Source organism: Helianthus annuus, chromosome 3 (assembly GCF_002127325.2).
Source record: "Helianthus annuus cultivar XRQ/B chromosome 3, HanXRQr2.0-SUNRISE, whole genome shotgun sequence".
Classification (NCBI taxonomy): domain Eukaryota; kingdom Viridiplantae; phylum Streptophyta; class Magnoliopsida; order Asterales; family Asteraceae; genus Helianthus; species Helianthus annuus.
The window spans coordinates 19,287,760-19,303,882 of NC_035435.2; the positions used below are offsets into that span (position 1 = coordinate 19,287,760).

General features: G+C 34.6%; 1 protein-coding gene and 1 long non-coding RNA gene across 5 annotated transcripts; both read left to right on the forward strand.

Annotated features, from left to right (window-relative positions):
• The first annotated feature begins 2,810 nt into the window (after nucleotides 1-2,810).
• Nucleotides 2,811-4,470, forward strand: LOC110928733. Of its 3 annotated transcripts, none has more exons than XR_002586626.2 (4): nucleotides 2,811-3,018; nucleotides 3,463-3,560; nucleotides 3,954-4,006; nucleotides 4,243-4,470. XR_002586626.2 is itself a non-coding variant. In XM_022171769.2 (4 exons), exons 1-4 carry the CDS (start codon nucleotides 2,902-2,904, stop codon nucleotides 4,335-4,337), a joined length of 321 nt encoding a protein of 106 aa, XP_022027461.1. In that variant the 5' UTR covers nucleotides 2,811-2,901; the 3' UTR covers nucleotides 4,338-4,470. The 3 variants fall into 3 exon arrangements, 2 of the variants coding, with proteins under 2 accessions (XP_022027461.1, XP_022027462.1); XM_022171769.2 differs by having other exon boundaries at nucleotides 3,505-3,560; XM_022171770.2 differs by having other exon boundaries at nucleotides 3,505-3,560; nucleotides 3,957-4,006.
• Nucleotides 4,471-7,101: 2,631 nt separating this feature from the next.
• Nucleotides 7,102-10,731, forward strand: LOC110927568. 2 transcript variants are annotated; one of them, XR_004888377.1, is made up of 6 exons: nucleotides 7,102-7,447; nucleotides 7,663-7,723; nucleotides 7,871-8,074; nucleotides 8,884-8,922; nucleotides 9,015-9,085; nucleotides 10,394-10,731. It is a non-coding gene; the product is annotated as an uncharacterized LOC110927568 (long non-coding RNA). The 2 variants fall into 2 exon arrangements; XR_002585729.2 differs by lacking the exon at nucleotides 7,871-8,074 and having other exon boundaries at nucleotides 7,106-7,447.
• The last annotated feature ends 5,392 nt before the right edge of the window (nucleotides 10,732-16,123 follow it).

Consider the following 16,123-nt stretch of genomic DNA (forward strand, 5'->3'; position numbering starts at 1 on the left):
AACTAAAGCGTCTAGTTTAATTTCTTTTTCTTTTTTAACTACTTCATTCATAAATTCGATTTCAATTTGACATAAGATAATAAAGTCAATGAATCTAACAGAAAAAAAAAGAGTAAAGTGTAGTTTTACACCCTGTGGTTGACCCCTACTAATATGTTTACACGGTACACCCTATTGTTTCTGTAATCAAATGGAAGATTTCAGATATTGAAGCTTCCAAGAGAGAATCTACGGCCCCCAAATTACCCACCGATAATAACGCGTCTTTCGTCATTTGGGGATGAAATTATAACCCTAGTTCCGAAATTAAGAGAAACAATAAATGGAGATGAAGATTGGAGTTTGAAGAAGCTTGATTTTAAGTAATGAATGAATGAATTTGAGTAACTTGAAGAACCCTAGTTGCAAAATCAGAGTGATAAGTAGGGTAACTTGATTTGGAGGAGGGAATGAATGAAATATGATTGTTACTAAGTAGGGTAAATAATAATAATAATAATAATAATAATAATAATAATAATAATAATAATAATAATAATAATAATAATAATAATAATAATAATAATAATAAAGGAGGGGTATAAAAGACAATTCACACAAATATAACAGTTAAAACAACCGTTGACCGTTAAGAGAGGGTATATTAATGTCTTTATGAAACGACAGGGTATAAAATTGACGAAATTTTAAAATATGGTGCAAATATGTCATTAGGGGTTAACCACATGGTATAAAACTATAATTTACTCAAAATAAAAAATTAAGGAACTGAAGTATTACACTAATTGAAGCCAAAATTTAAGTCTAAAGTCAAAAATTACACCTAGGTGATTGTTGTAACTAACTTTTTGAATTGCATTAACATTCAAGTCAAAAATCAAAGATAAAAAGAACAATTTTCTATGTGTTGTAGTATTGTGTTCATGACTAGAATACTCACATAAATATTATTTAGTAAGATCATCTGTAGTGTGGGTTTTTAGGCATTTTTTCTCAAAAAATCGTCCCCCAACGCCTTGAAACCGCCGCCTAGTCGTTTTTTTTTCAAAAAAAAAATGGTCTTGAGCGTGCTTTTTTTAATTCCTTTGTTCGAAATGTTTGGCCAATGACCGGTATTCTTCTTTTTGTTTGGCCAATATCATTTTTTGATGGGTTTTTTTTATTTAATTCTGTTACATCCATTTTAATATAATGTCCTACAATGATCACATCTCCACTATACCCATTTTAGAAAAAAACGCTCCATAATACCACATTGTTGACTGAACTGCCATATAACGCAAAACACGCAAAGATGAAGGTTGTGTCTTACACTACACATCCTCTAAAGTACAAAAGGAGCTAAGCACATAATATTTTATCCTTTTAACCTTCATTGAAATTCATTCAGTTTAGTAAAATCTAATTGAAATTTGAAACAATAGATTGTTTGGTTGGGCTTTGCTCATTTTTACCGGAAGTCCTTTGTATTGAAAGCCCAATAAATTGATATCGATAGCAGTCGAGGTTTTGTTAACCCTATAAAGTATAAATTGATATCAACTAGATTTGTTTTACCTTGAATTCAACTTTTTTTTTTTCACGAATAATATACAACTAGCAATAACACCCGCGCGCGTTGCGGCGCGGGTACACCGTAAATATAGAATGGATTAGTCCAAATGTTATTTTATGCGTCAATCATAAGAAAACATACGTTTCGACGTATCTGATTGTGCTTAGTGTGACCGATATAAGCATTGCGATTGGATCAGAACATATTGTAATTCAAGTTTACACCATACAATCATAACATATTACATGTGATCCGACTCACACATAGAAAACATTTGCGGGTATAAAGGAAAAACCGACACATGTAATCAAAAGGGATTAATTAGAGCTTTAGACAAAAAAGGGAAAAGTAAAATATGACTCCAGTCGGTTCAAAACAAAATTTACGAAACATACATAAAAACCACGAAAACAAATTGTATTTGACCTAACTCGTTTTCCAAAATAGTTTACGTTGAAACGTATACCAACTCAAATTTATAGGAAAACACACATAAAAATATGCACGTAAAAATGGTTTTTTTAAGTGAAAACGTATCATATTTGATCTGACTCGTTTCTAGAAAGCGTTTACGTCAAAAAATAGAGCAATCAAATTTATACCGACACGTATATAAAAATATGCATGTAACCGTGCCAAGTAGCACCAATGTCACATCACAGCTAGTGACCACCAACATCGGAAAAACTCGTAAAACTAAAAAAAATAAAAAAGGAAAAAATAACACTGGACGAAAAGCAGATATAAAATCGTTGAACCACGCACGCCCGTTGCGGTGTGTTAATGCGAAGACATTAGAATGAAACGTAAAACGTAGAAATGAATAAATAAGTCGATCTAGGATACGCGCGTTGCGATGAATCCGTCAAACGGGGAAAATAGACGCGTTGCAATGCGCCTGTCAAACGGAATAAATTGACGAAAATACGTTGAACCTCACACGCACGTTGTGGTGTGTTAACTCGCAAAATTTAGAACGAAATGTAAAACGAAAAACTTGCGAAAGATGAAAACTTTGGGGGAGTAAAGTTGAAAATAAAAGGTGTTGGGGTTAAATTGCAAAAGATTAAAGCTTTATGTTAGAAGTGAAAAAAGCAAAAGGGTTAAAATGTAAAAGGTGAAAACCTTTGGGTTAAAAAAGAAAAAAACAATTTTTTTTTGAAACACACCCCAAGCACATTGTACAACTCATCGAAGCCAAATATAGTTGGTTATTTATATGTTATAATTATAATGTTATAATAGTAGAGTTTTGTTAACCCTAATTGAATCGTTAGTCTCTTTGCATCTCCTCCAACCTCTCAACCACTATCTCTAAAAATTTCATCACAGATCTCAATAATAGTATGTATTCTACATCAGGTGATGATGGGGGCAACTTATCATCATCGATCTCAGCACACAGTTGTCCACAACAATCTGCAACCACAGAAGTGATAATTGAAAAGAGGGGATTTGCAAAGGTACAAATACCTTCTGTAAATTCGGCGCAACCATTTAGTATAGCTTCGAGTGATTTGTGATCTATGTGGTTTAGACTATCTTCATAAGGGTGTTTCTATCAGCTAAGATTTAAACGGGAGGTTTTGGGAAAGTTTATAAAAGATTAGGTATAAACAAGTTCACAGATGCTTTGCCTCATAGAACCTTATCTGTTAACGATTCGATCCTTATTTTCTTATCTATTAAATTGTCATCGTATTTGAATTTTATCATTTTTAACGGAATTGAGATGTTTTCTAAGATGTGTTATTTACTGGTGTTCGTGTTGTTTTCTAAGCTGTGTGATTTATTGGTGTTGATCAAAAATTGTTATAAAGTTACAAACTTTATCGTATATCCTACATTATGATGATGAGAATTGGATGACTAAGATAAAATTTTGGGTTACTCAACAACAAAATTAGATCCAATGGTTATCTTGAATCCAATTGAGCCAAATGTCTTAGGCAGCTTGCTGTAACCGACTCTTGTTTCCGTCCATGATGAATTTGCCACAACTCAGGTATGCACAAACTTTTTATCAACATATTTATGTTTATAGTCTTTATAGTAGACAATAGGGATGAGCTCGGTACTGAAAATTCTCAAAAGTGGGTACCGGTACCGAATATACCCGGTCCGGTTCGGTACCGGTTCCGGTTCGGTACCGGTACGGTACCGGTATTTAAAGGTAAAAACCGGTAAATACCGGTACCGAACCGGTACCAAAAATGTCAAAAGTCGGTACCGTAAAGGTACCCGGTTCGGTAAATTCGGTACCGGTACCGGGTCCATTTTGCTCATCTAGTAGACAATAACTTAGGACTCTTGTATCTATATTTTTATGTTTTAGAACTATTAGTCATGTTGAAGCTAATCTTCATCTTTTATCTTCATTGTCTTCATTATTTTATAGAAGACTTGAGCAGAAGCAAGAAGCACTATTCTACAAAATATGCAATCACAAAGGTAATCTGTTTGAATATAACTCCTAGTACTCCATTTCTCCAAATTCGAATTACGGGACCAATATGCACTAGTAAAACTGCCACATGAGACTGGATAAAATTTCATAAAATAATATGGTCAGAGCTTTATTAACGTTTGTAAAAATCTCCAAAGTTTTAAGAACAAGTTTTGTGGGTTAAGACCACACAGTTTTCCCCACCTATGGCTAGTCATGTAGTCTTTATGTATGAGTTTAGGCTACAGGATGGCTTCATCATCTTCCCAACTTCAAGAACCATTGCATGCTCTACTGATTTGGTCTACAAAGAAGACATGGCGGAAGGATGAATGAGTGTACCGAATTATTACTTTGGTGTATCAGAACCTATCATTTTGTACTATTTTTGTCAACATGTTGTTTTGGTGTTTATAAAACTTTGTATTTTATGGGTTTGCGTTTTTAATATGCGGATGTTAATTATCTAGCGGGTCTTTGTCTACTGAATTGGTCGTCATGAAAGTGTGTAGATTATGGTTTATTTTCTTATATCTAACGGGTCAAATGGACTGAACAAGGTCATATTGGCTGAGAGTCATCCCAAAAAACATATCACTCTGCCATTCATGAATTGCTACTATTGTAAATTTGTGATTATACACTTTTTATTACTTTTAATTTAAACGATCTTCTATTAAGGAAGATAGTTAACAAACCATATTTCCTTTCTGTTTGTTAAATAATAGTTGTAAATGAATGTGTTGCTGGGGTTGTGTGGTCATGGTTATGATGAGTAAATTTTTTAATAATAAAATTTGGTAGGTTAAAAACAATATTCACCAAGTTTCGTATATGATTTACTAGCATGTCATATGTAATTACAAATAACATATTGTTTGAGTAGTAATGTGATTTTTTTAATTAACGATCTAAGAGGCTTTATATGTTTATAATAATACAATCAAGAGTCTAGACCAACTTTTTTCACGATTCCTCTTATTGAAGACTATGTTTGCTATGGGCTAACAGAAGCCTATGTTTGGTATAGGGTAATAGAATGGATAGTGGAATTAAATGGAAGAGGTAATGGAATGTATGAGGTAATGAAATTGATTATACCTTGCCATTTCTTGTTTGTTTACCATGTGAAAATAAAATGAATCATTACCTTTTTGTTGTTTGGTTGGCAAGAAAAGATGAAGGAATAAAATCGGATGGCGGTGGCTAGTGGTGGGCGGTGATAGGTGGCAATTGTACCGGCGGCGGTGGGTGGTGATGGCAGCGGGTGGTAACAACGGCGGAGCTGGGTGGCGACAATGACTATGGTGGTGGTGGCGGCAGCGACGGGTGGTGGTGGCGGCGGTGGACAGCGATGGTGAGGGTGGATGGCGACGGTGGCGATTGAGGCCGATGGCGTAGGTGGGTGGCACCGGTGATCGGAGGTGGCAACGACGATGGTGGGTGGTGCTAGTGAACCTGGGTAGCAGCAATGATCGGTAGTGGCAGTGACGGCGATGGCGGAGGTGGGTGACGACGGTGATCGGAGGTGGCAGCGATGACGGTGGGTGGCGGTGGCGGGTGGGGGCGGTGGTGGTGGTGGCGGTGGTGGCGGAGGTGGTGGTGATGGTGGTGATGGTTGCGGTGGTAGTGGTGGTGTTGTCGGTGGGTTGCAAGCATGGTTGCAAAAGTCGCTAGGCGCTCCCTAGTCGGATTCGGGAGTACTCGGGAAATACTCGGCCTAGGCGGAGATTACTCGGGGAGTAATGGGCCTAGGTGAACGGTACTCGGGACCCGACAGCCTACCTTGTAGCGAGTACTCGGAGCCTAGGCGGGACTTTTACAACCATGGTTGCAGGTGGTGGCGGCGGTGGTGGTGGATGGAGCTGGCGACGGCCGTAGTGGTAGCTGTGACGGCGGTGGGTGACAGCGGAGGTGGGTGACGACGACAAACGACGGTGGTAGATGACGGTGGTGATGTTGGGTGGTGGCAACGGTGGTGGGTTGTGTTGTTGTTAATGAAGGGTGAATAAGGAGTGGAATGGAAAAAAAGCAGGGGGTGGGGAGATTGAATGATCTTGCAGGAATGGAATGCATTTTGGAATGGGCAATTTCATTCCATTGATCAACCAAACACTATTTTTTTCATTCCCCACAATGGTCTATTCCATTCTATCTCTCATTCTTGCATACATTTCTACAGTTTATTTCCTTAAGGGTCTGTTTGGTATGGGGTAATAGAATGGATGAGTGAACGGAATGGACAAGGTAATGGAACGGGCAACGGAATGGAATGATTCATTCCATTACATTGTGATGTTTGGCTACTCATATGTGAATAAAATGAATCATTACTTTGTACAATTTGATAGAAAAAAAAAACGAAGTAACGAAACACATTGAAATGATAAAAATATAATAATAATAATAATAATAATAATAATAATAATAATAATAATAATAATAATAATAATAATAATAATAATAATAATAATAACAAATCATTATTTTGTACAATTTGATAGATAAAAATAGACGAAATAAGAAACACAATTGTATGAAAAAAGACAAAAATATAATTGTCTCAATAATAATAATAATAATAATAATAATAATAATAACAATAACAATAACAATAACAATAACAATAACAATAACAATAACAATAATAATAATATATTTCTTTTCATTACTTAAAGGAATGAAAAAAACACCCCTTATCAAGGAATGAAAATTGTTATATTTGGAAAGAGTTACATTTCTTTTGAATGCTCAATTTCATTACCACATGATAACTAAACATTTTTCTTTTCATTCCACCAGAATGATCCATTCCATTCCACCTTCTATTCTTTCATACCAAACGCTACCTAAATTTTATATAAATGATATAGAAGGTTTTATATATGAAAATTGTCAGTTTTATAATGTTTCTAGTTTTAATTGTTGTCACTTAAGGATAATTTATATATACTCTAATTTACAACATCTCTAAGCATTAGCCTCTTGTACATATTGCTTAAATGGTATTTTGTGCAGTTTATTCTTGTACTATATCTTTTATGGTTGTACTGACCTTTGGGTGTACGTGGTCTTATTCCCACCGCTTATGCCCTTGCTTCATCAAAGTAATGGAGACTCATAAGGGAGGGACCAGAATTTATTTCCGCCGGCTAGGGTTCCACTGCGAACTCGATGACGATGGTGATTTTCGGTTTAGCGGCGGCTAGGGTTTCACTGCTAAGATGATGACAATTTGGAAGAAGAAATCGTGTTTCTTAGACGACGACTATTGTTATGTGGACCACGATTTGTTCTCATCCGGTCAGGAAACCGCTTCTAATGCCCATCACCGGAGTAACAGACAGAGAACAGAAGAATAGAGAGATGATGGTTCGTTTTCCTGCTTCTTCTTGACACCGATTCGTCCTCATTAGAGGATTCCGTTCTTGAAATCGAACTCACTGGTATGTGTGCTTCTTCAAGTTGTAATCATTCTAAAGTTGCTTCTAAGATTTATTTCTCGGGGTGTTATGCTGTTTATGTATTAGTCCGTGAATTCTTTCTGGTATTTTGTGAAATTTATGATTTGAGATAGTATTTCGATTCTGTTGGTATTCTGTTAGAGCTTGATTATGGTCAATTCAAGTGGGTTTGTAAACTGATCTGGTGATTTTTCCAGTGGGTGATGTAGCTGGTATTCATCAGATATGCTAGCCCTATGGTCGACTAATGTTGTGATGGTAAGTTATCAATTTAACTTTAGATTCATTAGTTAAGTTAGTTCTGTGACATTGTGAGAGTAATTGATTGCCTAAATGTGCATTTATCTTTTTTTGTTTGTGCAATCATAAGATAACCATTTCATGCGGATTGACTAACTGTTGCAGGTGAAAACATCGATTAAAATTAGAGACTGCTTGCGATGATGTGGTCAATCATGTTAGATTAGTAATTAACAAAACTGACACAAATAGCCGAAACCTCTGCACAAACATATCATTTCCTAAAACTTCAACAGAACAAACTCCACCAGTCTTTTCCTCAAACAAAGCAAAAATTCCTAAATTACAAATCCATCCTCAAACTTTCAGGTACAACCCGCCATAATATCTTTTTAGTTGTGATTTCTACACATAAAAGAGAGTTCTGTAAGTTTGGATCTTCTACAGCTCTTTTAATGTTCAAAAATTTTCAATGTAATTTGTTAATGTATATTATGAAGGAAATGAGGAAATGTTGTTAACGTTAATTAATGACCAGGTTATCAAATTCCTATTTCATGAGTTTTAAATTAGTTCGTTCACTGTGGATTTTATTTATTATATGAGTAGGAATAAAGTTTATCTGATGATCCCCCAGATTTAAAATAGGAAAAAAAATTAGGTTATAGAAATAATGGTAGTATATTGAATATCTAACTCCCTTGTAAACTGATCATATTATCTACAATGTCATTATAACCCTTGAATGCTATCAATGTTGCTGCTTTAATCCTTAAGACAACAACAACAAACGTCAGACACCGGTCAAATATTTGTTAAGTTATTTTAATGTGTTAAAGACATTTACTTGGGGAAGATCTTGGACCACTTAGTGTCAAGGAACTACTTAATCTTTAAAAACAACTTGAGAGGGTTCTTACTCAAGCTAGAAAAGGATGGTAATTAATATAAACATGTATTGGCTTAAGGTATTTGTACCTCTTGGATAAACTGTTTTCCCTACTGATAAGGCTTGAACGTTTTGTTCTTTTACATGTAAAGTCTCTTATTGTTTATGCGTGTCATATGACGTGGTTTATTATTTCCGTTTAACCTTAGCTGCCTTCATTTTTTTGTTGCATGTTGCTCCGGCCTTCATCATTCGATGTTTGTTAATTTGGGTTTCTTATTTGTACCAGGTACATGGGTTTGAATTTCTTTGCATCTTCTGCGATTGGGTGTGTATACTTTAGATTCGTTCGATTTTATGTGATTCATTTGTGTGCTTACTGAATTTCATACGGGTTATGTCTTGGGTGATTTGTTTCAGTTATCTCTTTTGGATTGTGTACGAACGGAGGTCTTTGTTGGTGGGAGGAAAGGTGCACCGACGTAATTTGGGTGAGTGGTTCTACATTGTTGTCTATCTTTTAATACTCTTTGTTGGTTTGTGTGTGTGTAGTTTAATTTAGTTTTGTTTCTAGAATTTTATGGCGTCTTAGGTCTTCAAATTTTATTTTTAACACTGTTGTTTTTGGGTGTTCGGATTAAGTTGGAGGTCTTTTGGGTTACTATTTTGTTGTTGCAACTTTGTTGTTTTGCATAGTGTTCAGTGTTTGGTTTGTTTTTGTTAGGTTGTTTTTTATGTTATGTTTGTAGAGTGTAAAGCCTTTGTGTTGAGTGTTGACCGATGATGATGTGTGTGTCGTATAGAGATTTAACTTCCATTACCTTTATATTATTGCTTTTGTATAGTCAGACCGAATGATTTTTTATACAATTTGGTTTCGTTGGGTTTATAAGTAGGCTGAATTTTAGGTTTGTTGGCTGATGATAATATAGTGTCTTTTTGTTGGCAAAATTGATTTTTTTTTTACTTTGAGATTGTCAATGTTGTTAGATTAGTTGTTTTTTAGTTACCATCTGATGTGGGTATAGACATAGATGTTTTTATGTGAAAGAATGAGCAGGATCAGTATGTATATAACTTGCATGGTTTACCTTTGTCGTATGGTGCTTTGGGTATTGCAAATCTAATACTTCGTTGCTTTGGACAAACATTATAAGCTACAAAGTCGGCATCTTTGAAGAAAACATTATCGGATAAGATGATATAGATAAGTATGTTGTAGGATCTCTATTGTTAGTTGCATCTTTAGATAGTTCCTAATCCAATGTTAGAGTATGCTAACTACAACTAGGTTACACAAAGATAATGCCAGAGAGTTGCTACAAAAGTAGACGCCTGCCGATTAAGAAAACCTGCCCTAGGTTTTTGTCCCTGAAAAAAAAAAACATTAGGCAAACTTAATAGGAAATTTTAGGGGAACAGAAAGAACCTAGACTTAGGAGAGCTGGTATCGCATTCAAAGTAGCTTTTAATACCAGATAGAATGTCGAGCCAGGGGCAGTGGCTACCGGATACTCAAAACAACCAGTCACAAAACGTAGGATCTTCGTTACATTTGCAATCTCCTTGTACCAAATAAAGGTCATAACTAGCATAGGTTATGACCATACAAGGTTCTGCCACTTTTAAGTTTCGCGTGTAACAAAATACACTCATGCCAAACATAAATGTTTGGCAGTCAATAAATTAGTAAAGGCTTTACATGAGTGTGATAATTGTAACTAACCATGCTTTGGTTTATTACGACTGGCATATCCTAACACATAAAACATACTAACAAACCTCTTTTTAACTTCCAGATCAGAGCAGTGCTTCTAAGAAGGGGCATCAGGAATGATAGGAAGGGGAAACAACTTTTGAACAGTTGGCCACTAGAAAAACAACGCGACTGGAAGCCGTTGGTCAAGAAGCCACATTGCCTAGGACAATCTCCATTTTTTCAAGTTATGTAAATAACATCCTTAATGTTAGTCATGTAACGTGCAGCCGTAACCTTTGTATTAAACTTGGATACCATATTTTGGGGTACACCATATCTAATCGATGTGACTGTGACTTTGATGGAATGCCACACGGCTTAAGAGAAATATAAATCTCGCCCCCTGCCGCATCGCGGCGGGTTGTGCTTCTAGTTTAATCAATTTATCATCATCATCTTCTTTAGCCTAATCTTTATTTTGAAATTAGTTTTGTAAATAAGTCGAACTAATTTTAACATTATTTTACTAATTTCGTAAAAATAACGTTAAAAGAGGGGATGGTTAATCATGTATCATGTGGTGGCTTTGATAGCCGAAAGACAAGGGAGTACATGCACTAATCGGCCTTTGTCTTAATTGCTGCTGGGTGTTATGTACCTTATGTACAAGGCTTGATGCAAAACTACTATCGAGCTGAGGGTCTTACTGGAAGCAACTTCTCTATTCCTACGGGGTAGAGGTAAGGCTATCTACATCTTACCCTCCTCAGACCCTAACTTAGCTTTGCTGTTAGTGGGATTTACTGAGTATGATGATGATGATTTGTAAACAAGTCGAACAAATACAAAGAAGGATTGTTACTGTTCGTTCATTTATTTCAACCAAACACGAACATTTATATGAATGGATTTTCTTGTTCATGTTCGCTTATTAAGATGACGAATGTGTTCATTTATGTTCATCGGTTAAATGAACGTAAATGAATTTAAACGAGTGACCATAAACAAGAACATGAATGTCTTCTTTATGAGCTGATGAGATGATGCATGATGGATCATTAGTATATATGACTAATAGCTAACAAAAATTGCGAATGAATATCTTAATGAACATAAAGAATAAAGATGAATGAAGAAACATAAGCAGGCGTAAAAGAACGAACATAAAATAAAAAGCAAATGCACAAACAAACGTAACATGTGACATATTTGTTTGTTTAATTAGAGAAACAAAATATTTGTTCATTGATTAAATAAACAAACATAAATGAACTTTCCAACCAAAGGTTCACTAAATATTTGATTCATTTATACGCCTACATGAACAACCGTATCTTGTAAAAATTAAAGAAAAAGAAACAAACTTTAGGCTTAAAGTGAGCTTTTAAATTGACTTGTACTTTAAATTTAACAAGGGTTTCCTCACCGCGCGTTGCGGCGGGGAATCTTGGTACAAACCAAACATTAAAGACTATTATGAAGCTCCACAGTGCAAATATATAAAACAAAAATAAAAGAAATAAAATGTTACAAATAAAAGAAAAATAGTGACGTGATACCTATGACGTGGTGTAGCGACCTGAACAAATGAAAAAATGGTGGTGGTCACATGGTGATACGGCGTTTTAAAAAAGAAATCACTTATTTGGTCCTTCTAAAAAAACTAATGAACGAACGTTATAAAAGGAAAATAAAACTATTGGGTTAAAGACATATATTCTTTATAGTGTAAGAGTTAATTCAAAACTTAAAAAAAAAAAAACCACGATATAGATTACAATTGATTATTATAATATGAATTGCTATATTATTAATTATGTAAATCTAAATATGAGTAGCTATATTATCAGTTAGGTAAATGTTACCTATTAATTAAGTAAAAACCAAAACTAAAGAACACTAAAAAAGAAAGATGAAAAAGTATAGGGTGATACTATTTACACCCCCTATTTACTAATTACACCCCCATAAAAAACATTACATCCATCAATCATTTGCTTTTTGTTTTTTAGTTATTTTGTCTTTTTTTATTATATTTTATTGTTTTTTTGGTCTTTTTGTTATTAGTAATGAATTATTATTATTATTATTATTATTATTATTATTATTATTATTATTATTATTATTATTATTATTATTATTATTATTATTATTATTAAGCTTATTACTTAAGCCTTAAGCCTTAAACTTTTTATTTTTTTTTACCTTTTTAGTTTTTTTTTATGCTAGACATCTTTTTATTTTTTTTACCTAGGTAAAAAGGAGAGCATCCAATTGCCGGCACAAACAATGAGTTATGCCGTTTTTTTAATGAAGTTAATCTTTCAAAAAAAATTACAATTCCTAGATTTTTTTTAAATAAATATACTATCACTTTGTGATTCACCATTTATCACCAAGATCTCACATTAACTAAGGAAAGAAAATTCTAGAAAGCATATGGTAATTTTATAGTAGCATAATATAATAATGAAAATGATGGCAACGAAACTAATTCAAAGAAACAATCATGCGCAAGTCATATTATTGGTGCAAGTAGTTTGTTGTCTTTAGGTCATATTATTGGTGCATTTCCAACAAAACTAATTCAAAGAATTGCAAAGAGTTGCATAATTGTTGTAACTACTCAAGCTTATCGGTGCATTCACTTCAGTTTCATAATTCTCATATTATCGGTGCATTCACTTCAGTTTCTTTAAGATATACTCGAGAAAGCTATTCAAAGAGCTGCATAAATTTACTTGTTCAAAGAGTGATCTACTTATGCTTCATCATAGCATTCAGAAAAGTGAAAGAGATGTCTGGATTTTCAACAGATCATGTATAGTTTTTAATTCCCATGTTTCAAGTTTCAACTTAGTTATATAATCTAGCTAGGTTAAGGGTCTTGTTTTAGTTTAAATGAGTTTGTTTGGAAAATAATTATGCTGTATAGTTTAAATGCGCCATTTGGATAATATATATTTTGTAACTACTCAAGCTTGTTCACCTTATATTTTGTAACTAATATTAGTTCACTTTTAGGTGTTCAAGTCTCGTGAAGAGTTGATGGAATGGGTTAGAAACACCGGACGTAGTCTTGGTTACGCTATTGTGACTAAAAGATCGAAAGAGAAAAATGGCTACGTGTCTAAAGTTGTACTTATGTGTGATCATGGTGGTGTGTATAAATCAGTTACAGATTCAAGTAGAGAGACCGACACTAGAAAGATAAATTGCCCGTTTGAAATGGTAGGGAAATTTTCAAAAGAGAATGGTTCTTGGACATTAAAAGTAAAAGCGGTGAACATAATCATCCACCCGGAGAATATATGGAGGGACACCCAATCTTCAAACGATTGACACCTAATGAACACCAATTGGTGGCAGAGTTGACGGGGAAGGGTGTGTTCCCAAAAGATATTTTAGGTGTTATGAAGGAGCGTGATGAAATAATGTCTCTACAATTAAAAACATATATAACGCACGTGATAAAATTCGAGCAACGGATCATAAAGGGAAATCTTTGATGGAGGTGCTAATGTCTCTTTTAAATGATAAAGGGTATACTTTTGAAATTTCTACCAATAGAGTTTCAAACAAGTTGGAAGACTTATTCTTTGTTCCTAAAATATCATACAAGTACTTCCTTGATTTTCCACATGTGTTGCTTATGGATGTCACATACAATACGAACAAGTATAAATTGCCTTTTCTTGAAATTGTTCGTGTAACTTCTACCAACAAGACAATCTCCATAGCTTTTGCAGTTATGCGTAAAGAAACAGAGGAGAAATATCTTTGGGCATTAAACTGTTTAAAATCAACTCTAGATGAGAGCATGCAACCACGTGCTATAGTTACGGACAGGGAGTTAGCTCTAATGAATGCATGCGAGAAAGTTTTTCCCAATGCTACCCGATTACTTTGTAGGTGGCACATTTCTCAAAGTATATTTAGAAACTGCAAATCATTTTTCACCACGGACCATGATTGGAATATCTTCAATATATTGTGGAATGCACTCGTTGAATCTCAAACGTGGACATCATTCCTCCAAAATTACAAGCAACTTCAGTCAATGTTAATCCATCATCAAGGTATGTATTCTTACTATAATCCTATTAGTATTATTATTATTATTGTTGTTGTTGTTGTTGTTGTTAGTATTATTATTACCATCGTTATCATCATTATTATCTTTGCAGATGTTTTGGATTACTTGAATAGTACTTGGTTAAACAAGTATAAAGAAATGTTTGTGTCCGTATGGACTAACGAATGCTTACATTTCGGAAATCAGACAACTAACAAAGCTGAAAGCCAACATGCCAAGCTAAAAAAATTCTTGAATTTAGCAAATTGTACCTTAGATAAGATTGTTCGTCACATTGATGAAGTAGTGAACTCGTAATATACAATAGTTAAAGATAGCTTCGAAAAAGGTAGAACTGTTCTAATGCATAAACACAACCTACTATTACATGGCTCTGTTTCTCATGTCATTGTCAAGTTCTTAAGTGTTATGGATTACCATGTGCTTGTGAAATCTCAAAGTATAAGAAAGCAGGTCAGTGTATAAAACTAAGATTCGGTCGATGTGCTTGGTAATATTTAAAAGCTGACAACTTATGCTTTAATGCAGGTCAATCTATTCCTTTAGATTCGGTTGATGAATTTTGGAGGAAACTCGAGTTACAAGTATATTGTGAGGATATTACTTGTGACGTCGAGTTGGAAAGTTTTAAAAAAGCCTTCGATAATCGATCCAAGCCTGGAAAGAAAAGTTTACTACAAAAGTTAAAAGCATTAACCAATCCAAGTATACCTTTTGTTGAAGAACCTAATGTTAAAAAAATACTCGTGGATGACCAACTACAAAATCCAAAACAACAAAAAATACCGAAACCTACAATTGCTAAACCGCCCCTTCAACGAAGCTACTCTCAGAAGCCTCCAAGGCACAGTCCGTTTGGGAACTCCCAAGATCATGATTACACTCAAGAGCCTGCAAGGCACAGTTCATTTACGAACTATCAAGAGCAGGATTACACACAAGAACCTGCAAGGCATAGTTCATTTGTGAACTCCCAAGATGATGATAACACTCAAGAGTCTTGGAGACATAGTTCATTCGGGTATCTAGAGGCTGCTACTGAAAGTTCATTAAGGGACCATAATGATTATGTTGGTTACATCAGTCCAGACGTGAACTATCAAGTGCCTGGTGTAACACCCGTCTAATTTACTCGAATTTAATAATAATCTAAATCATTTTAGATAAAAGATGCCTAGTTAACATAGACTTCATAAGTATCATTCATTAGTAGCAAAGACCTTAGACGACTAACAATTAAGTTAAAAACATTCTAAAGTTGATGAAACAATTTGTTTACAACCCAAAACATTGTTTATCGAAGTTATGAAATAGTGGAAGCTTCAAATGTAGTGTTCGGTTCTTCAACAAAAAGTTGCTTGATCGCCATCCGTAGATTTGCACACCTAGAAACTGAAATGTTTACATTAAACATTAATGTTAGGGTTCTTAGAAACATTACATAATCGAACTGTGCTTGAAACGGATCCGGTTTAACAAAAATTTGCAAAATTCTACATGAATGCCAAGGCTCTACCGTAACTTACGGTAGTCACCGTAAGTTACGGTAGCTCCTGGGTAACTTTGGTTCCACCGTAAATCAGGAGGAATCCACCGTAACTTTTTTATCCCTACCGTAAATTACGGTGGATACCGTAATTTACGGTAGCCACTGCATTTCCCTGTTTTGCTTAATTTGGCCATTTATCCCAAACTCGATTTTGAGATTTCTCATTCTAACAACCAATACACCGA